This window comes from Oryzias latipes, chromosome 21, assembly GCF_002234675.1.
Source record: "Oryzias latipes chromosome 21, ASM223467v1".
NCBI lineage: Eukaryota > Metazoa > Chordata > Actinopteri > Beloniformes > Adrianichthyidae > Oryzias > Oryzias latipes.
In genome coordinates, this window is record NC_019879.2 from 22,507,295 (window position 1) to 22,529,978 (window position 22,684).

The 22,684-nt window shown below is 37.3% G+C and overlaps 3 protein-coding genes across 3 annotated transcripts; 2 read left to right on the top strand and 1 right to left on the bottom strand.

The window, feature by feature from the left end:
- Positions 1-1,131: 1,131 nt before the first annotated feature.
- evx2 (even-skipped homeobox 2) lies at positions 1,132-5,951 on the bottom strand. The gene is made up of 3 exons (XM_023951144.1): positions 4,049-5,951; positions 3,562-3,800; positions 1,132-3,183 (listed from the first exon to the last, which is right to left on the bottom strand). The coding sequence occupies exons 1-3, from the start codon at positions 4,440-4,442 to the stop codon at positions 2,569-2,571; spliced, it is 1,248 nt and encodes a 415-aa protein (XP_023806912.1). The 5' UTR covers positions 4,443-5,951; the 3' UTR covers positions 1,132-2,568.
- Positions 5,952-14,095: 8,144 nt separating this feature from the next.
- hoxd12 (homeobox D12) lies at positions 14,096-17,162 on the top strand. The gene is made up of 2 exons (XM_004081928.4): positions 14,096-14,945; positions 15,274-17,162. The coding sequence occupies exons 1-2, from the start codon at positions 14,417-14,419 to the stop codon at positions 15,513-15,515; spliced, it is 771 nt and encodes a 256-aa protein (XP_004081976.1). The 5' UTR covers positions 14,096-14,416; the 3' UTR covers positions 15,516-17,162.
- A 1,702-nt stretch (positions 17,163-18,864) lies between these two features.
- LOC101163040 (homeobox protein Hox-D11a) lies at positions 18,865-22,675 on the top strand. Its single transcript, XM_011489797.3, has 2 exons — positions 18,865-20,109; positions 20,663-22,675. Exons 1-2 carry the CDS (start codon positions 19,518-19,520, stop codon positions 20,896-20,898), a joined length of 828 nt encoding a protein of 275 aa, XP_011488099.2. The 5' UTR covers positions 18,865-19,517; the 3' UTR covers positions 20,899-22,675.
- The last annotated feature ends 9 nt before the right edge of the window (positions 22,676-22,684 follow it).

Below are 22,684 nucleotides of genomic sequence, written 5' to 3' on the forward strand. Positions count from 1 at the left end.
GTGCGCGGCGTTTTCGTTCCACCTTAAATTCGTTTTGGCTACGCGTGCTCCCTGTAGTTTGAGTTCTTTTTATTTTTTTTAATTTTTTCTTGTCCTCCCGCAGCAGCTGTCACCCTGCATTACTCGCAGTCAGCTAAATGAAACATTATTCTAAACATATGCATCGTAATCAGTCCGGTCACACTTACAAGAACACGCGTTAATAAGGCAATCAATCACTCTGGAACAAGCAAGTTGTTCTGTAACAGCTCATAAACAGTGTGTAATGAAGAATTGGAGGTTACCATGACACGGCGCTGATCAGATAATCAATGTCAAAGATGCGATGAATGTCAGTAAATGTGCTTTTCATGTCGTTTCTATAAAATCTCCAATTTACAACAAGCAGTTCAATTACCCTGAAAATTCAGTCAATTAAATAGAGGTGATTGGACAGTAGAGCCAGCATCATCGATCTCTGCATTTCTATCTCGCCGGTGGACATTTAATTTGTTTTTTCTATTAGCACCCAAATAAAGGAAAATATAAAATATATTAAACAACCCAAAGATTAATTTTCTTGTCAAAAACTGTTCACTGAAGGTGACAGACAGTCTTCTGCATTATAACTTTCTTTTGGTCCCATACCAAAAAAAACTTATGGTGTTGTTGTGCCCTGTGTTTTTCTGGCCTCTGTCTTTTCCCTTTCACACTTTCATCTATCTCAATGGCTTTGTTGTATACAGCAGCCCTCTCCTTAGTAAAGAGCAAAGAAACCTGGTGATACATCACGCCCATATTTGCTCTCCTAATCCTAGTTCTTTAATGGGGACGTTCAGAAAAAAAGCCAGCTTATCTTGAAAGTCCCTGGGGGGCGTTCTGGTGTGGGTTATATTTTAACCAGGCGCAATCAACGACAGCATCAGCTTGTATCATTTAGAGGTAATGTTGAAATGATGGTAAATTATAGGGCCGGAATGACCCGTGATGGTAGAAATGATATTCCCTATAGCTTCCCATGTATTTTTAATTAATGTTAGACTGCAGGGTACACCCAGTCTTTCAGGGAATCTAAAAATGTCACTTTAATTATAGCAACATGACTCATTTGTTTCAAAAAATATCTAATTGTGTAAAAAAAATCGAAATCTGTAAAGACATTTTTTTATTTATTTTCCAAGAACAAACACGATCAATAAATAACATGATTTACATTTCATATTGCACATTTTTTTCCAAGTTAAATTATTTAAATTCATACAGCCACGGATATTTTTTAATACAGAGATATAGAGTTAAAACATAGACCTAAGGGGAAAAGGCGTTTAATTTCAGTGGCCGTTTGTTAGCCTTTTTAAGCCTCTTCAGTGTAAACCTTAAAAAAATCCTTAATTTTTTAGATTTTTTTATTTTAATAATAAGAAAAAAACCTGTTGGGAAATCTTGGTAAATTTACAAGCCGATTTGATAGGCTCTTTTAGCGTGAATCCAGTGTTTACGCATAAAAACATTCAGCAAGTCACAAAAAAGAAAGGAAAATAAATATTTGAAAAATTGCCCATTTACAGTTGCTGCGTTTTCAATTGATGAAACCCGGGTAAACAGGGTCGTATTTCCAAAATATTTTATATTTTAATTGTGCATGCCTTCTGGTGAAATCCCATCAGAAAACACACATTGCCATTTTTACAGGCGCAGACAGACGGTAAAGTCAGGCTGAACTTTCGCCTTCAGGGACTACAGACCTGCGAAAAAATCCAGATTGATATAAAGAGGTTCACCAAACGAAGGCTGCTGTGTGTGCCGAAATAATCCCCATTATCAGAATAAAAATATTTCGGGCCTCTCCGAAGGATTCGTTCGTGCCTGAAACCCTCCAAGTGTCAGACAGTATGGTTACAGCGTGCGTTCTGTGCGCCAGGACTGTCGCTTTGTTCCAGGTCTTTTGTATGTCTAATGACTTCCCTCCGCGGGTTGTTAGCACTTGACAGCGGGTCTCAAAACGAGGAACTTTCTTACAGTCATGTATTCAAAGAAGCTCCATCTAGGTACATGATTGGCAATTTTTGTCATGATCCTCTCATTATTAACATAAAAATTGTCAGAAAAAAAGACACAGCGCAAAATTATATGCACCTTCTTGCTGGTTAGGGGTGTCCCCACAGAGCAGAGAGTGGGTGCTGGAGAAGCTATTGCTGCCAAAAAAACCTCAGTTTATTAGACTTAGTGAAGAAAGATATGCTGCTGAACGAAAAGTGGACATTTCTGTCTAATGTTGATAGCAAAATTAGACCATGTTTGTGCTTTACAGAGGAATGCCGTTGGATAGTTTAAATTTGAATGAAACAGTTCATTTGTGCGTTTTTACGCATTCATTTGAAATGACAATTTTGAGGCATGGGGTCAGAATGAATTACAGTGGGTCTATTTGTACAACGAGGGGAGTGGGAGGGGGGCATTTATAAAAAAATTTGAAAGTTGCAAAAAGTAAAATAGGTTGTAATGCTTTACCCGGACGCATTGTTTTCAAAATAGGCCCATAAGAAAAATATGAAATGGTCGTGTTGGCTAGTATTTGTAAGGTTTGGCCTATCTGTTAAGTGAAGTTTCCTCCCGTTGGTCTGGTGATGGGACTGAGGTCTTGCTGAGAACCGCAGCAGAGTACGGCAGAAATCCACTCTCGGATCTTTGCGCGGAGGCTGTGCACGTAAAGTCAGCGCTTGCGCTCCTGGAGCCCAGCGCGCTCGTCGCCTGGCTGCTGTGGCAGCTCAGGCAGGAGCAGGGCCCCGTGGCCGACGGCGCGCTAACCGCCGCCGCCGCCGCTGCAGCCGCCGCTGCCGCAGATGCCGCCGCGGAGCTGTTGAGGCCAGCTGGTGACTGGTACAGTCCCGGGTGTCTGAAGCTGCACAGGAGCTCTGGTCGGGAGTATGGATGGGACAGCGCTCTGAAGGTGTCGAGGGGGCGGATGGAAGTGGCGAAAGGTGACGAGGCTGCGCCGGAGGCTGCGGCGGCCGCTGCTGCTGCCGTGACACCGACGTGAGGGTAGTAATGTAGAGGCATGTGCGAGTGGAAAGGATAAGGCAGACTTCCTGTGGCTGCAGCGTGCGTCATCATGTAGGTGTAGAAGCTGGGGTCTGCCGGATGGGGCCAAGACATGGCCAAGCGCTGCCGTTTGTCCTTCATCCGCCTGTTCTGGAACCACACCTGCACATGGAGTAGAAACAAGGCCCATATTGAAGCTGCCATGTTGTTTTTCTGCACCCCATTTATGCCTCAGGAGAGTGGAGCGTATGCGCAATGGTATTCTCATTTTACATGTTAACAAAATATTTCAGCAAAATATCTAAAAATGAAAAATAAAAACATCTAAATTTTTGAACCTATTATATTAAATTTATTACTATTTATAATATTTTAAAAATAGTGTAACCAAATGTTTTCTGTCACCTGTAGACGCTTTTAATTTGTAATAAAAAATAATATTTACATATATGTAAATATTTTTTTTTAAAGAAAAAAAACTAATGAAACAAAATGACATTCATACTTTTGGTTTTTAGGACACCCCTCATTGCAGCTCACCTTAATCGTCGTTTCGGGCAGGTTTAGCGCAGCGGCCAGTTCACACCTCCTCGGCCTCGATACGTAATTCTCCCGGTAAAACTCCTTTTCCAGTCTGCCTATTTGTTCTCGGGTGAAAGCAGTCCGATACCTCCTGACCTGGTCGCTGTTTGAATTGTTTGATCCCCCCGTGGAGCCGTTCATGCTCTGGAGGGAGTTTGAGCTCGTGTTGGACGACGCAGAGTTACTGTCTGAAAAACCTGAGAAAGATCATACAAAAAATAAAAAGCTCAGTTGCGTCAGGTTTGCTTCTATTTTACAACTAATATTTGAAAATGTGAGTTGGAAATTATTAGTAAAATAATGTTTTGTATTATTGTAATATTGATGCTCAAAATTAATTAAAATAAAGGTTAGTGGTACATTTCTGTGAAATTGCTCACAATAAGAAATTAAAAAGAAACTATAATAAAAAAGTAATAATTTTTAAAACGAAATAAAACCCCACCTTTGTTGTTTTCCTTGTGCTGGCTGGGGGAGCGATGCGCAGGGCATCCCACCTCCACATCGCTGTTAATGTCGGATTCTTGCGAAACTTCGGAGTAAAGGCTCATTTTCTTCCTGCTTTCCGACGAGGAGATCTCCACCGACGCGCTGTTCTCGCTGTTATGGTGTGTGCCAAAAAGGCTGTCAATTTCAAATTTGCTTTTAGTCGGGATGTCCCCAAGATTTCCGTGCAGAGAAGCCGAAGTTATTCTCGGGCTCAGTCGTCCGCCATGCTGAGAGTTTTCCAGGGCCTCCAGGACGGAATTTCCCGGCACGTCTGCGAGCCTCTTCCCCGCGACAGGACTGTGCAGACCCCTCTCCATCAATATCATCTCTTTTCTTATCCTCTCCATCATCAAGAAAAAAGAAAAAAAAGAGAGAGAAAGAGGGAGGGGGAGGACACGCAGCGCTTGTCCGGTGAAGCTGGAGTTGTGTCAGAGTTAAATCCGCATGCAACTCAGCAACTGATTCTAAATAACTGTCTTTTTATAAGCAGCGCGCAAAAAAATGAAAGAATCTGAATGCAATCGACGAGCTCAAAAAGGTGCCCAGCATCATCCCCACAGCAGCATTCATCAAAAGTGCCGGCGCTTCGCTGGTAAAACGCAGGCTGACGTTGCTCCAATGATCATTTATTGTAACAGGTTTATAAGCAAATAAATAGGAGAGGGCTGTCACTTGATGATGGAGGCGGCCTTCGGTCAGACGAATATTATCCAAGTGGAGAGGAGGAGAGGAGTGAGGAGCGCGCTGCTCGTCCCTGAGTTGATATCTGAGTCTGTTTTAGATTGCTCTTGGGTTTGGCCTCATGGGCGAAATTGACAGTCTGATTAATAAAACGAGCGCGGCAGCATTTCCCTCTTCATTTAGGAATATTATCATGCTTTGATTCTCTTTTGTTTGCCTCTTCCCTCTGCCCTCCCCCTTTCTCTCTAATCGTTATGCTTTTATTTTTTAGTTTTTCCTTCTTCTTATCTTTATGCACATTTCTGTCAAATTTCCGCAGCTCACGCGCTCCAAGATTTAGATCAAACACTTTGAGGGAAAAACTACATTCTTCTTCTGTTATTGTTTTTATATTTTATTATGTTTCTCTTTCAAGTAAATCTTGAAAGGTTGTTTGAAAACAATAAACACAAGACATGTCACAATTTATATACGAAAAAAATAAATGTCTTTACCGATTGTATGAGACAAAAAAACAGTTTACAGGTCTGCAATTCATGTGATAAATAAATATTTTAGTAATGTTCAGGATTTAATAGCTCTTAAAATACATTTGAATTTAATAGAATCAATTCTTTTTGTTTTTCTTATTTGTTTTAATCATCTTTATTGTTCTTCTAAATCTATATCCACATTTTAAATTACTTTTAAAGATCTTTTAGGACTTTTCATAAGACAACGTTTTGCAGCATATTTTTTTTTTTATTAAAATAAACATAAACTTAAAACATTTTTGTCAACAGATTACAGTGGCTGTCTTCAGCATACTTGCTATGTGACGATAAGATCCATCCACGTACTGATATTTTCTTGACGTGAGATGACCACAGAAGCTCCGTCTATGTCCTCTGCACGTCCTCTGGCGCCCCCTGCAGGCGTCAATAATAGTTGTGAGAAGTGAGAGGACACAGGTGGCAGATTGTTTAACCTCTTGACTGGTCTCTGTACTGACCTTTGAGAGTTTTTACCCCTTTTACTTTGTCTGCATGATCAAATCTGCTTTTTTAAGCTAAAAGTATGATCAACATTTCTTATCTGCAAACAAACACGCAGTCTGTTTCACATTTAAAAGATCAGTTTGATGCAAATATACATTTTTTTTCCATTTATAAGATAAAATGAGGCATTAAATACGGTACAAAACATTTTAATGATTAACATGGCCGGATAAAAGCATGGGGAGGGGCTATCTCACCAAATTTGATGGCCTGCAAAAATCCACAATTAACTAAAGAAAAAATAGTTAAAAATAAAAAAAAAATTATGCAAAACAACAGCAAACAACCATTAAAAATTCAACTAAAAGACACAGTAAAAGCAAAAAAGTGAAGATAAAATAAAAGACAAAAAAAAAGGATTTACGGACATACATGGAAAAATAGACAAAGGAAAAACAAATTAAAAAAAAGGTCAATGTCTCAACAGGGCATAAACCAGTGTCCTGCTTGTTTCTGACCCAAGCCTGGTAAATGCAGAGGATGGTTTCAGAAAGAGCATTAAACATAAAACATATCAGACATGGATATGCGAATAGAAGAAATGATATGATGATGAAACATTTATTTTGCAGTTTTGGTGCTCGGATGAATCTGACACCCCAAACTCTCAACACACTCAGAATAGCCCCTGGTGTCTGATGCTCTTAGATATTACTGAACATGCCTTATTTTCATGATTTAAACCTCTGAGATTTAATATTAATAGATAAAAACATATATTTGTTAGATAAATTACCTTGTTTTGAAATGCAATCTGCATATGAATGTCAATAAATAGCTGTTTTATGTGTATGTTACATATCACAATGACAATAAAGGCCTATTCTATTCTATTTTAGAGTAAATTTAATATCAACAAAACATAATAGTTACAATTAAATTCGATCATTTGTATTATTTGGAGCTCCTACAGAGAACAAGGACAATGAAAGACTAGCACCATGTAGAAAACAAAGACTAGACAGTAGCTGCTTATAACTCTTGAAGCACTGAATGAATATAGTTTGTATGTTGCGCAAACGAAAACATAATGCGAAAAGTTTGTCATTTTGTCTTCTTATGACATATTAGCAATAAACTAAGATAACTATAACAACATTGGGCTTCTAGTATGAATACTGAAGCATTTTAGTGGCTTTAATTTAAAATTATGGCCTTTTTTTCCTGTTCAGAAAATAGATTTCACAGATTCATCTGCTCCATTGCTTTAAAAGGGAAAAGTTTCCTGTGGGCGGGGGGAAAAAATCAGCTTGCTGTTCTCCAGAGAGTAACTCACGGATGTATATGTTAAGGTCTTGACTGTAAACTGTGTGCTGGAAATATTTAGACACAAGCCTGCAGTTTTGACAGCTCTAACCTAAATTTTACAGAGAGCAACTGGTGAAAAATGTTACACTATTTTGAGTCACATGTGCAAAGTTTCCTGGATCCTACCCAAAGTCTGAAGTGAAGTGAATTTTCGAGTCACATTATCATGTGATTTATATGTCCTCTTCATAGTTGTATTTTGTTGCATATAAACTCTTAATCCCACTTTTCTCTAAATTTGAGTGAAAACTTTTAAAGAGGGACTCACAACTGCATCAACTAAGTTGTGTTAACCCTTGTGCTATCTTATGACCCCACCCTTATATTGACGTGTTATCCCTACCATGACAAAGGTGGATAAAGGTGAAGAGGATTTCATGTAATCCATGGACACCAGTGAGGATCACTAATCATTAAAGAAAAAAGGTTGTGGGGTCCAGATGACCCCACTCCCAACGTTAAAGTGCCTGGGATAGCACAAGGGATAAACAATAGTTGGTGTCAGAATGTAGGCTAATCTAAGACGACAAAACCACACTAAAGCAACAATTTTCAAGTGAGTCAGGCTCTAGGTTAATAGGCTACAAGTAGTTTAAATACAATCAAAATTAACTAGAGTGAGGAAAATGAGTCTCACAACATGCTCTGGGGGTTTAAAGTAAACAGGCTGTTTAACCCTTGTGCTATCCTATGACCCCACCCTTACATTGGCGTGTTCTCCCTACCATGACAAAGGTGGATCAAGTTGAAGAGGATTTCATAATCCGTGGACACCAGTGAAGATCACAAATCATTAAGGAAAAAAGGTTGTGGGGTCCAGATGACCCCACTCCCAATGTTAAAGTGCCTAGGATAGCGCAAGGGTTAAGTAAAAAATGACAAAACGGACAATGTTACGTAAAATAGTTTATTAGTAGAGGAATCTCCCACTGTTTAGTTTTTGTTCATGTTAGAATCATCTAATATGATTAATTTAACGGTATTGCAAACCGTCAAATTTATCAATAAAGGGCATTTGAAAAAACAGGTGTTGCTGTAGCATATATCATAGGAAAATGTATTTATGTATATATATACATATATATATATATATATATATATATATATATATATATATATATATATATATATATATATATATATATATATATATATATATATAAATATGTGTGTGCATCCACTCTGTTTGTGGACACTGTGTTCCTCTAGTGGTCAGTAGAGGAACTGCAGGATCAGTTACTTCAATTTAACACTCGACTGATGGATCTTAGCTTTACAAATGAGCCAGTATAGGAATCCCTAAAAACTTCACCTGAGCTAGGAAACTCCTTCAAGAGTTTTTTTCTAAATTATTTAATTTGAACTGGAATGAAAAACATCCATTCATGAACACATTTTAAAAAATCAATATCTTAAATGAACAACTTTGTGTAATGCAAATGTAACAGAACTGTAATACCTATGTCATTATTTTCTGTCTGCTGCCTTCTCAAATGATTAAAAAAAATAACATATTTCATTATTACATCTGTCATTATTATTAAAAAGGAACCGGAACAAAAAGCTCTAAGTTCTCAATTATTCCTTCCACTCCCTTTCAAGCAATATTTATTAATATGTCTAATTATCCTAATTTTGATTAGTTACTGTATGAATGTATAACTGATGATTGTATTGTTTTTGTGTATTATTTCTATTTAATTGCTTGAAATAAACCATTTCAAACAAAAAAAATTACATTTGCAAACATAAGAAACACAATTTTATATCTTTATTTAGTTAAACACAATAACAAAAGAAAAGAAAAACTTAATACAGAAGTTTTAAGAGGCAAGATAGGATATTGTGTTTTAACAGCAATTGTGATTTAAAGCAATTGGTTATGCTTTAAAGGCAAACCTTCAGATCTAAAATCCAAAAAACGAAAGAATAACTTGTTTTCCATGTAGTTGTGCCATGGACACGAACAATGGAGGGTATTTAAAAACGTAATCAGAAAAGTGATTTAAAAAACATTTTATTCAATGTAATTTTATTCATGATTGTCTACAGGGTAATGTTAAATCTTCATGTTTTACAGCAGGACAGAAAATTTAGAATTTATGAGTCCAGAGTTATGGGTTCATTGTGGAACAGTTTTAAACAGTATGAAGGATTTATCAATAATAAAAAAAAAACAATCTGGACTTGCCATGCAGGGCCCCTTGCAGCTGGACAATAATGCAGTTTAAATTAAACAAATTCTAACTTTTTTTAAGGAATACAGTAAAATATGCAACAAGATCTTGTTTTTTTTCTTTATCAAGTTATTGCAGACATTGTGGTGCCTCTGGTTTCATTTTATATTTAGTCATAACTTGTGTTTGTTTTTACTCTGGAAAAATATGGATTTTAAGTTCATTAAGTTCATAAGTTCAGGTGCATTGCCATTTTTGTCTGTGTTCATTAGATATTGTACTGGTGTCAGGGCAGTCCAGGTTTTATCATTAAATTCTTGAGAAATTCATATTGAATGCATCAACTATTCCTCTGAAAATATGAACTATGTTGATACCTAAAGATGTTGCTTTCTGGATATGGAGAACTAAGAAATGTATTCTGGGAAACATTACTTTTTGCGAACACTAGAATGATAATTTAATCTTGTTTGTAAAATTTGAAAGTTGCAATCATTGTTTTTTTGTTTGTGGGTCTTTCATAATGTAGTTTTTGTGACTGATGAACATGTCTTGGTTAAATATTTGACTTCAATTGTGGGTTCTTGTTAACCTTTCCTTGAATTCTTTTAAAGTATCAGAAAAAAGAGTTCACTCACAGCTCGGTACCTTTGAGTTCTATTAATCTTAAATGGAGATTACTCAGATAACATCACAGACAATCTTAGATGGGTAAAATTTGTCATTCAATGAGCAGTTGAACCAAAAAAACAAAGAAAAAGAGAAAAGAAGGAGAAGAGGAGAGAAATTTCTGATATGGAGAGCTGGAAGGACATAGCAAATGTGGGTGTTATTGCAGCACACAAAGGACAGATATAATGAGGGATACAGCTACCAATAAAATACAACATGGACACTGTACTTTATTTACATCATGACTATAAATATTATAAAACAAATGAAAAGAATGAAAGGTGTGTTTGTAGAAAACAAGACTTTTAGTGGGATTTAGGGGTCAGGTGCCAAAAAAAGAAAACATTTACCAAGGCAGTGCATCACAAACTTCTTTTCCATTCGACTTTTTCCTTCAGGGGTCGCCACAGTGAATCTTCATCTAAGTTAGATGAAGGATGATAGAGGATTTATATATACTTGCTCTACTCCAACAACAGCTTCATGTCTTTCTTCATTCATAAACCTTTGGTTTTCCTTTAGAACTCTGGCAGCTCTAGACTCAGCATCCTTCTAAAATATGTACCGTCTCTTTTCTGGACATGTTCGAACCATCTCAGTCTGGCCTCCCTTGCGTTATTTCCAGAACTATTAACATGTGCTGTCCCTCTGATGTACTCATTCCAGATCCTATCCATCCTCGTCACTCCTGAAGAGAAGCTCAGCATCTTTCTCTCTGCTAGCTCTGCTTCCTGTCTTTTGCATCACAAAACTGCAAATTAACCATTTTCTCTAAAGAACACAGAAATAAATCTGAAAAATAAAAGCATCTTTAAAGTGAGATCTGTAGACATTTTTATTTATTTATCCGAGATCAAGTGAGTTTGGTTGATAATTTTCTAGAATCCCATTGTGTTAACCACTAAAAAGTGTTGGTGAGATTATTTTTAAGTGCAGAATGAAATTATTCATAAAACTATTATTTGAGTTGATTGATTTAAAGCATTAAAAATAAGTGAAAAATAAAAATGACAGATATCAATTAATCCATTTATTAGAATTTAAAGAAAAATTTGCAAAAAGTTTAGGAGATGATGCCATCATCTTGACTAATTACACATAATCACAATTAGACATATTTGCAGTAATGCATTACACAAACAAGTCACATTGGTTTAAATATAATGATTATCAATTAAAGACAAATTGAGTTGGATTTGATGCTCAAAAGGGAGTGGAAAGAAGTAAAAGTATAATCTCATCATCAATGTCTTTTTATATATTTCTGCAGAATAATCTGATCCTTATCATATTAAATTATCACATTAGTTTTGCTTTAATCTGCAGAAGAGTCAAAACCTCAGTTATGTGACTTTGCACCTGAGAGAAATCTGCTTAAGTCAAATTTATGGAGAAAAGCTGAAAGAAGAGGGAATTTATTTTTACATCTGCTCTGTTCAAACCGCTTGCCTCGTCTTTCCTTAAGTGAGAATGCCATCTAGAGGTAATTTTATGTAAATGCAAAAATCCATATTGTCTTTCTAATTTTTTTCCCAACAACCCTCTGTCTGGGAAATTTTGTTTGGATGCGAATTGTGGTCTTTTACTTTGTACATTCTGTTGATAGAATTAATAATTTGGCTACAGCTCCACGTGCATTTTTAAAGTAACTCATGATGTGAGGCTCTCAGGTGTACAACAAGGGGGTATGATTGCAGGCAAACAGAGGCGATGATGTGTTGTAAGATTATTTTTAGTGTGTTTCCAGAGAAAAATATAGTTAGAGTTGCCCCTCTAGTCCAATCATATGGTTGATCATTTGTGTAAGGCCTTTTATTTGTAATAATTAACTCGCATTATCTTAATTAGATTCCAATACAACTTTTTGGCACTAATAACGCCAACACAATCAATTTTATGGGATTTGATTTGATTTATTGATTTATTTCAAGCATTGTAGTCAAAACAATAAATAATTTACATATGTTTATCAAAGTCATTACATAAATATTGAAATGCATAGTTTAAGAAGACAGAAAATAAAACAAAACAAAAAAGTCACTTAAATCACATTTTACTTAATTAAATACAGGGATCATTGACTAAGTCAAGTAAAGCTTGATTATAGAAATAAAAAAACATTTAAACAAATATTGTTGCAAAAATTCAGTTAAATTAAACTTTCCTCGTTTTTTTATAGGTACACCATTAAATCATTATTTTATTTTATTAAAACGTTAACGTTTTGGGATTTTTTGTAAATAAGTAACATCTTCAAAGTAATTAAAAACAAAATCTGGTGAATAAAAAACACAAATAATCATGAGTCGAAAAAAAATGTTTTGAGTTAATATTTCCTTTTTTGCAGTCAGGATGAATGACAGTTTTAGTCAGTCCCTTTAAAATGCGCACGGCTAAATGTCAAGGAAAAAAGTTCGTAAAAGTGGAAGTTTGGTTTCTTTCAGAATATCCTGCTGAATGATTTTAAACAAAAAGAGACAAACTATTTTTAAAGAGCTTTACTAGTCTTGATTTTAAATCGTTGTTTTTTTATTAAGTTTATGCTAAATTCGAATAACTGTGTGCAAATAAATTAAGTGTCGAAACACATTTTTTTACTCTAAATCCTGTTGATCCAACAGACAAAAAAAAAAAAAATCTCAGCTCAGAGAACTTGAACGAGGGAAGCAGCAAGTTTATTACCAAGGACAATAGACGGCGAATAGTTTCCTTCAAAGGGCGTGGAAAGCAGCCAGACTGCGGCTCCTCAATTTGGCCCTCGGCACCCTAAACGTGAAGGACGAAGGGCAGTAAATGGCCCTAAAACTTTTCCTTTATTTGTTATTGTAGAAAGCGATCTGCTTGTGTGAGAAGAGGCTGTGGTTTTCAGCCTGAGCACACGAGAAGAAAAAAAAACCCAAAAAGCTGGCATTGTTGCCCAACAGTTGAACAAAGAGAAACGAGGGTTTTGAATTTTAAGACACAATGCAAAAAAAAAAATAGTTTTCCTGAATTCCCCTCTCTTGTTGCGCAAGTTAACCTTTTTTGCTGAAAAAAAAGTGTTCTAAACATATATTTGTGCACAAAAAGTCAAGAAACATGTTTAAATAAATTGGCTGCTTGCGCTTCACTTTCCACTGCGCCCACCTTTTTATTTTCAAGATATTTTATGTTCTGTTGCCTTTTATCACCTTTAATTCAGATGTGCATGCAGAAAACGCTGCGTCTATTTGTATAGCGGATAACTTAAAGTTCAGAGGATTTTTTTTTTAAATCAGGGAAACATTTTTAAAATGTAATCTATTTCATCTGCTCCTCGGAATTTTAAATGGACGGGGGACCATTGGGAGAGATTATTTAAAAATATTTACAAAATTGGGACTTTTTTCTTTTGCTGGTTTCTACAGGAAGAAAAAAGAATGCGTAAAATGTTTTGAGTCCGTCTAAAAGATTATGCTATAATGAGCAAGAAGTTTAACGTCAAATGAAAGAAAAAGCTGTTTGGTGTCATAATGAATACAATGCACACAAAACTGGATCAATGTGACAAAGATTGAGTTGCTGCATATAAACACAAACTGTCATCTACTGGATTGTGCTGAGAATAAACGTCATTATGTTTACATATGTTGTGGCTACGTTTTTGCCATTTTCATTTTTCAGTTATGCTGAATTTCTTACCAAAAAGTGCCCCAAGCGGACAAGAACTGAAGGTCGTAATCTGAACTAAACCAATGGCGTTCTGCAGTTTCTTTCTTTTAAAGAAAACTGTGAACACCAATTTGTGGTAAACCATACATTTATTGGCCTGAAAACTCGGAAGCTGCAGCTTTATTGAGGCTGGAAGAGAGAACAAACGACGAGAAAATGGGGGAAAAAAGAGGCGTGGGATGATCCAACACTTTTTTTAAAAGTGCATTTTAAATAAAGCGAGCATTTATAGGATGCATGATTATTAAATTCTGTCCACAGTTAGACAGAAAAGAGCGACGGGTTGAGAAAAAATAAAGCTGGTTGGTTTTTCAAATGGGTTAGTTCCTGTGAGAGTTCAGATGAGGGTGTTTACTTTCAGAATAAAGCTGTGGGGGGGGGGGGGGGACTTAACACAAATATGACAGAACTGATTGTCTGTTTTCACATGAAACAGGATTGCTTTCCACACTGATGCGTTGAAGGTTATGCACGTGCTGTTCTGTGTTCTGTGGGTCAGTCCAGCTCCATCATGATGCAATACCTTTAAATTCTGAATAGATCTCTGGTCCATTTACAGAGCTTATTGCACATTGTTTTAGTGTCGAGAGTTTAATAACAAAACAGTCACCTTTGGTATTTTCCTTTTGCGAGCAAGGGTGGGGCAGATTACATATTTTGCATATCACGTGACGACGTATTAACAAATCACCAAGTGCCTTCTCTTTACTCTTCAGGAGTCGCTAAAAGGCTTTCAAGACGCGTTTGAGTAACGGCTACATGGAAATGTGTGAGCGGAATTCTCTAAATCCCGGCTATGTTGGTTCCCTCTTAAATTTCGCTCCCCCTGAGTCGCTGTATTTCACCAACTTGCGCGGGAATGGAACCCACATCCCGGCGCTGCATCAGCTGCAGTACAACAGAAGAGATGTGTGCACGCTCCCGTGGACTCCCTCGAGTTCGTGTTCTGGACCTGCAGTCCCACCAGCACAGAGCCGCGCCTTTGAAGGTTACTGTCCGCCTTTTCTGTCCAGCGCTTTGTCCGCAAACGCCGGGTCCTCCAAGACGCATGTGGATGAGTGCGCGGCGCGATGCTTTCGTGACCTCAAAACTGAAGAGGCTGGCGTGCACGAGGAACTTTACATCTCGGAGCACGGCGTGCGTGCGTACTCGGATCTGGACAGCGGGCACAGGTCTGCGGGACAACCTGATCCGGATTCGGAATCTCCACATGATGTGAACGGAACCAAGCAGGAGCAGGACCCTCCATCCTCACATGACGCATGCTCCAGGACCACTTTTGGGCAAGGTTGGGGTTATGCAGTTACAATTTTTAGCTGTTCGAATATGAAACGACTGAGCGGGTCTGATCGGGGGTCCTTACATGAAATAGCTTAATCAATTTTTATGATCATCCAACTAAGTATTGTGTTTTAATTTGTGTTTCATTTTATTCAGTTGTGTGTTTTCTTACACAAGTGTTTTTAAATTTATATTTCAGAAGAAGTTTGCGCCAAAATGACAGTGATGGAGCTCATTTCCTGCTGTTCTTCCAGATTTATTCGTCATTTTTTTCTTGACTTTTTAAAACTTTTTTTTTATTGAAATCTAAACTCTTTCACGCCTCCTCGTTCCAGGAACCCCGTGGTGCTCATCACAAGTGAGGTCTCGAAAGAAGAGGAAGCCTTACTCCAAGCCCCAGTTGGCTGAACTTGAGAATGAATTTCTCATGAATGAATTCATCAACCGACAGAAACGAAAAGAACTGTCGGACAAACTTGACCTGAGCGACCAGCAGGTGAAAATCTGGTTTCAGAATCGCAGGATGAAGAAGAAACGGCTGATGATGCGAGAGCAGGCTTTCTCTGCTTACTGCTGACCTTTGGACTTGATCCTGACTTCAGCTGACTGTACGACCAGCGTGGATCCATCCTCTCACCCAAAGCTTCAGAAAACTTATCAAGCTCTTTTTTTACATACATTGTAAGAGCAGCAGTGATTCCTTTTGGAGGAAGGGCCTTTGAGAGACGCAGAGCAGCGTTTATGACCCGGAGGTGCAGGGATGCAAAGCGCATGATTGTCACATGATAGATTACATGTACATATTTTCCACACTCCCGACTTTGGTTTGCATCAGCACTTTCATTGGTTATGATTAGTTACATGTTTCCAAGTTTAAAAAAATCTCTTGAAATGTGTGTCATAAATCAGAATGCGTTTTTTTTTCAATCATAAAAAACCCTCCCCGTTTTTTTATTTTTATTATTATTATTTTTAAGTTGGAGATGGATTTGAATTTCAGATAAAAAGGCATTCAAAGCTCATAGCTCAAATGTAAAGATACTGGTGGAATAGAATGTCACTGTTATAATTTAGTGTTTTTTTTAAATTAAAGCTCCAACATGACGGCCGATTTTAACGGGATTGTGGAATCAGTATGTTGTTACATTTTTGCTGCTTGTGTGAAAGTGGAATCTCATGCTCACAGATAAATCAAATCTTTTTAAAAGTTATTGTAAGAATATAAGATGTTTGCATGTTTATTAAATGTTCTTATGAAATTTACTTGTCTGATTGTGTTGCAGTTAAACTAATTTGCATTGTTGGGTTACTGTCGAGTCTTTTTACGGTTCTGACATGACTGCCCTACCTGCAACCAGTAAAATAAGTGAATGTGAAAACTGATTGTGTTCGTTTTGTTGCAAAGAAGGCGTGTGTTATTACATTTTACTGCAACAAAAAGTCCTAAAAAATCGCCAAATTCAAAATCAGCTTTTTGTGATAAGACACGAAAACCTGGTTAAGCTTGGATTCCGCCGATTTGAAAAGGATAAATATGTATTAAAAGCATTGTGTTGTTGGAAAAATTGTGTAAACGGACGAAAAGGTTTGTGTCTGAAACGTGTTGCAAGTTTGGAAAGGTTGCGTTCGGCAAATAAAGAGGCTTTTAAAGCGACTTGACCTCTTTGATTTCACGAGTTGCGCAATTTAGAGAACAAATCCCAGCTGATCTAAAAACAATCTTAAATATGGGGGGATTAAAAAAGTTTTAATAAGAGGTTTTTTGGGGGAAATTGTTGGTTATTAAACCTTTTACGAAATAGACAACGCGTTAACGCACCCACACCAGCGGTATATAGATGTTTTTCATTTCTTTAACGCAGATAGTTTAGTCATATTTCTCTCATGAATAATCATTTTTTTCAGTTCAGTATGAAACTCCCTCATCCATCTGTTATTTATCTGCGCAATTCTTCCTCACCGTGTGTGCCACAACAGCAGCCTTCACCCTCAGTAGGAAGTTCCTGTAACCGCAACCAAACGTGTCTGCTGTCATTTCAGAAGACATATATTTCTCCAATTTCTCCGATAGGCTCAGCTAACCCTTTACTGGGAAAAAAAAAAGTTTGCTTTTTTAATTGTGAATCTGATTCCACCTGTCTTGCTTGGATATATTTCCTGTGCTCAGTTTCACAAACTGCAGGTTAAGAAAAAAACAAGAATAGATTAGAGCTAAAAAAAAAAAGAAAGAAAAAAAGCTGTATCTACACCCACAATGCAGTGGGTCCATGGTCTCTGTCCCTGCATCATTATCACGTGACCACGCCCTCACAGCCACTGCAGCTCCCATATTTACACCGCGGTTATATTAGGGAGTCAAAGCAGTGCATAAAAGCAGCTGATTTATAATAAAACTGTAATAAACTGTGACTTTTCCTTCTGTAAACAGAGAGCTTCTTCTCCTTTGCACACAGAAAATCTTACCACATCTTCAAAACCGAGTATAGACTTCTAAATGTGTCTTCAAGGCCTTCTTCGCTTCCTTTCAATGTCTTTGTTTGAAACCTGTTTTTGGGTTCAAACTGTGATTGCCCCAAAACTACTTTAGGTTTCCTCTCTGTTTGAAAGATATGATGCTTTTTGAACGCAGACAGCGCCATATAAACAACTTGATAGTGGTGGAGCCCAAACAAAGTTAAGGTCAAGTTAGCAGACTGCGTCTTGCAGCAATACAAAGCTTCGATAGAAGCATTCACAGGTATTGCTAATATTGTTGTTTTTTCCCCTGCGACCACTATTCCATCATTCCATTCATTGTGATAGTCCTTCATGAGTTAAATAAACCCAGTTTGAACACTTTTCCAAAGTTATATTTTATAATAGGACTTAGTGAAATAATTGTTTAAAAAGTATGGGAGTTGCGCTTGTCGTGGTTAAAGTACAAGACAATCTCAGTAATAAAACAACCCTTTGTTGTTTTATTTTACAGACACTATTAAGCAACAAGTTGTATAACTTTTTGAATATATTTAAAATTAATCATTTGTTTTTGTGGTTTGCTCATGAGGGCCATTTTTTTCTTTTTGACGCGCTTCGTTTGGATCTCACCGTTTATTGTCCTGGTCGGTTACTTTCTGATGGGATCTCTTGTCATTTTAAATATCAGGAGCCCAAACAAACAGCTTGACAACAGCAGCAATAAACTCTGCTGTCACTAAGCGTGAAAACAGTAGGGCGTCTATACCTGTATTGTTTTGTTTTTTTATTTTAACATAACTTGCAGACACTAAATTTTTAATTGTTCTTTACTCGATAACTTAATTTGAAAGACATTAAAAACAACCACAATTCCCCTGTGTTTTTATTTATTTTAGAATCATAGCAACACTCAAAACGGATGAGCTGCTGTTAAACTTCTGCTGGCGCTTAAAGAAAAATGTGCGGGAAAGGAAACATAAAATACATACTCACGCAGAGTCAAACAAAAATATTGATCGAGGCTTGAGTGATGAGTTTTCTGCTCCCCATGTGTTTCATCTTGGTTTTTCCAACCGCGGAGGAGACAAGCTCTTCAGGCATGGTTGCCTTAATGCAGAGAAGTGATTTGGCTGCAGAGGCTGTGACTGAAAGCTTGGTGGACATCGCCTAAAACCACATACGGTGAAAGCAGCTGTTTGGATTTGGCGACGCTTGGACATTCCTGTTTTGAAATAATGCAGCTTTCACTTTAAAAAAAAAATCTGTGTTCAGTGTTGAAGGCTGACCTTTCGGTAAAATTCTTTTAGCCCATGTGTAGACAAGTTTCCTGGTTTACAAAAAGAATTGACAGATGTAGACTTTTTTTGTTTTTCTATTTTTCTATATTTTTAAATGAGATTTTCTTCCAAGAAGATTTGTTTAATCCAAACAAAGCAAAACACGCATATAGTTTACATTGGTCGTTGTTTATGTGTGATTAGAAGTGATCCAACCATCATGGCGCACTATAATTATGCGCAATGACGCCTATAATTTATTTGCATTCAACCAGATGGTTTTCTGACGTGATTCCTCCGGTTTATGCTGCACAATCATCAGCTTTTAGCTTCACAATATCAGGTCAACATGTACTTTAACAAGATTATTCTTTGCTTTGTGGGAAATTGTGGATTTCTCTGAACTCCACGTTTCTTTTTGACGCACAGAGCGGTTTCCATTATGTTTCCCGAAGAGAATGGTGTTGCTGCAAAGCTTTCAATTAAATATTCCAGTGATGGTTCTCAATTTTCTTCCTTTTTTTCTGTGTGCTTCAGGGCAAGTAGGCTGGAGAGGAGTTTCCGCTTCAGCCAGGGAGCCAATGGAGTCTCTCCTATGAGCTCACATGAGTTTCTCCGGACAGTTTTTAATGACTGATATTGATGTATGGTAATTCCTTAGCTCGATCACATGACACAATTACCTCAAGAATCGATCAAGATGTATTGCAGGTCTGCCTGCGTTTCCTATTTTTTTCTCCCTCGCTGGGTCTTTCCACACGCGCGCCGTGCTATAGATGGACAAAGTTTAACACCGTAGAGCTGCCAATTCCTCTCTTGCAAAGAGGAAAAGGGGGAGAAGAGATATGACGGAATACGATGATCGCAGCTGTGCGTCAAATATGTTCCTACCCAGCTGCACTTATTACGTTTCGACGCCCGATTTTACATCCGTCTCCTCTTTTTTACCACAGACTACTTCGTGTCAGATTAATTTCCCGTATTCTCCCAACATAGCTCAAGTCCAGCCGGTTCGAGAGGTCGGTTTCAGGGATTATGGATTGGAGCATCCCAAATGGCGCTACAGGAGCAATTACGCGTCCTACTATTCAACGGACGAGATTATGCACCGTGACCTGATTCAGTCCTCGAGCGGCAGGGCGGATGTGATCTTCAAAAACGAGTCCTTGTATGGACACCACGGGGGGACGAGCTCGCCTTGTAATTTCTTCACAAACGTCGGGCGAAACGGGGTTCTCCCCCAAGGCTTCGACCAATTTTTTGAAGCCACAAACTCAGACAAAACAGGCGCGGAGCTCGCCAAACAAAAGACTGACTCTGCTTCTTCTTCCGGTGATGCTGCGAACAACAGCCAGGATTTAACCAAGATAGAGAACACAGAGGCGAGCGGCAGTGTCGACGAGGACTCATCATCCAACTGCAACAGCAGCAAACAGAGTGAGTGGGTTTTTCCTTAATTTCATGTGTAAAAAGCTCTTTTTGTTTCTGTCTTGGAGTGTCTGAGCTGCACGACGCCCTCAGCCGCTACAGGCCACAGTTATGCACCTTTTTATAAGCATGCAAAAGCTTTTATATCCCAATAAGATTTGCTTTATGGTGGTAACGGTATTTACAATGGGAAGCAGTAAAGGATTTGTCCGTAAATGTCTCCCTGTGACCCAAAAACTATACGGACATGCTCATTTGAACTAATTTAAATGTGAGGAAACTGAAGAAAAACAGTAAATATATATTTTAGAAAAGCCTCGGGACTTCAAGTTCCTACAAATGTTTGACTGTTGATGAGGTTTTTTCCCCTTTTTTGAGGGCACATTACCTCATACACTCTGTGTGTGCGCGCGCTTTTTAAAAGGCCTATAAAAAGATACACGTTTTTATATTGGAAAACTAAAATGTTTTTCTTGCATTAAATGTTATTTACTATCTTAATTTTAAGAGATTGTTTCAAGTAATTCTCGTCTCTTTTTCGTTTGTTTTTCTTTTCCTGCAGGTTCATCAACCAAGTCCAGGAAGAAGAGGTGTCCTTATTCCAAATACCAAATCCGAGAACTTGAACGAGAGTTTTTCTTCAACGTGTACATTAACAGAGAGAAGCGGCTTCAGCTCTCCAGGATGTTGAACCTGACTGATCGCCAAGTCAAGATTTGGTTTCAGAACAGAAGGATGAAGGAGAAAAAGCTGAACCGCGACCGGCTGCAGTATTTCACTGGAAATCCTTTATTCTGAAATCTGATTTACACAAACCCCCCAAACCCCCCCCCCCCCCCCCCCCCACACACACACACACACACGGACGGAGGTGAAACGTATTGGTGCATTTAGTTTTAAGAAAATATACTAAATCAAATCTGAGTTTTTTCAATAATCCCTGCATTTCGTTAATCGTGCATTTTAGCAAATATTTCAGCATTTGTGCTTTCAAAATATTTATGTGACTCATTTACGCTCATTTCTTGTGCATTTGTAATACGCGTTACTGTACCTTATTGTGCGAAAACCACCCAGACATTTTTTCCTTCAGAAATGGCAAAATGTTGGCGCTCGGAGCCTTGTTTGGTCCTGTTGTTTCCTTTGCTTTGTAACACGGAATTGTTTACTAAACCTTGAACCGTCTAGACAGTACAATAAAAGTGCTGTAAACGTCTATATAGGGGCTATTGGACTTTGGTGTGACAACCCCCAAGACCACATGAGGAGCCGATCTCCTTCCTGTCTTAAACGGCCTTAACTTCAATACTGAACCGGTCCTGTTTTAAAATTCATTTTTTGAGATTTGTTCGTGCACCGTTTTTACTGTTTCACACTTTAAGATATTCCAAAAAATTAATCCCAATCTGGAAAAAAAAAATGAAATTGATCAAGTTTATCTTCTTTTCAAAATTCAAGTCCAGCGCAAAAATAAGTAAAAGAAAAAAACCTAAATATGTGTAATTGCAGCTGAAACTGTTTCTGAAAGTCAAATTTCATGCTTACTAAAATAAGTGTTTTTTTTAATTATTATTTATCTCTCATCCTGCAAAATCTGCTAGTTAGTCTTGCAGTAATTCGGTTGATATCGGATGTCAGATTTCAGGTTTTCCAAATTTCCAAGTTATATTTGCGTTTTAAAGTGTTTGGAAGCTCTGTAGAGGCGTTTATGAAAGTCTTTTGCAGTGGAACACATTCACTTGTTTGTCAAAAATCAAATCACTGAGCTGTCAGAAGACGTTTGGTTGTCATCTCGCCCTGGATCAAAACAGCCTCAGTGACCATTCCCATCGTGTCCACACGGGGGCGGTCTTTCAATTTAAACTGTGAGCAATCGAGATGAACCAAACGATAATCTGAGAAACAATAAAATGATTAATCTTCACATCTATTTTCCTTAATCACAACATTAAAATAGATTATTTAATTTTTTTTGTTTTTACTTTTTCATTTTCACCTGTTAGAAATAATGCAATATAAAAATATAGCATTTCAGGCTTCATTTCCACTGAAAAACATAAAACACGCACATATTGACTGCAATTCAATTTATGATTTATTGTCTTCTAAATTGCAATAGCCTTATGGACCTTCTACTAGAAAAGGATTAATACAAATTGGATTATATCTTCTCTTTGTCTCAAAGCTGGAAATCCCTGCGGGATGAAAAAAACAAAAAAAAACATTGTTGTTATTTTAAATAAGCTGCTACAAACTGAAACAAAAGTTTATTTACTTAAACCAAAAAGGTACCATTTTGTGTATGTTGTTATATGCTATAATTGTTATATTTGTTTGAATAATTGTTCATTATTCTTAATAATTGAAATTCAAAATAATGTTATTACAGCAATAACGTGTGAGAATTTCAACGTTTCTGTCTTTCAAGCCATATTATTTTGAATGTATGATTTGTCACGTTTCCATGACTTGTACAGTCGACTGTATGCTGCATTAAGGCTTGTGTTTTCACAGTATAATAAAAATGTAATGTTCTCTTTGTAAAGACGAGGCCATTAAACATTTTCAGTCGTCAGTGGTGATA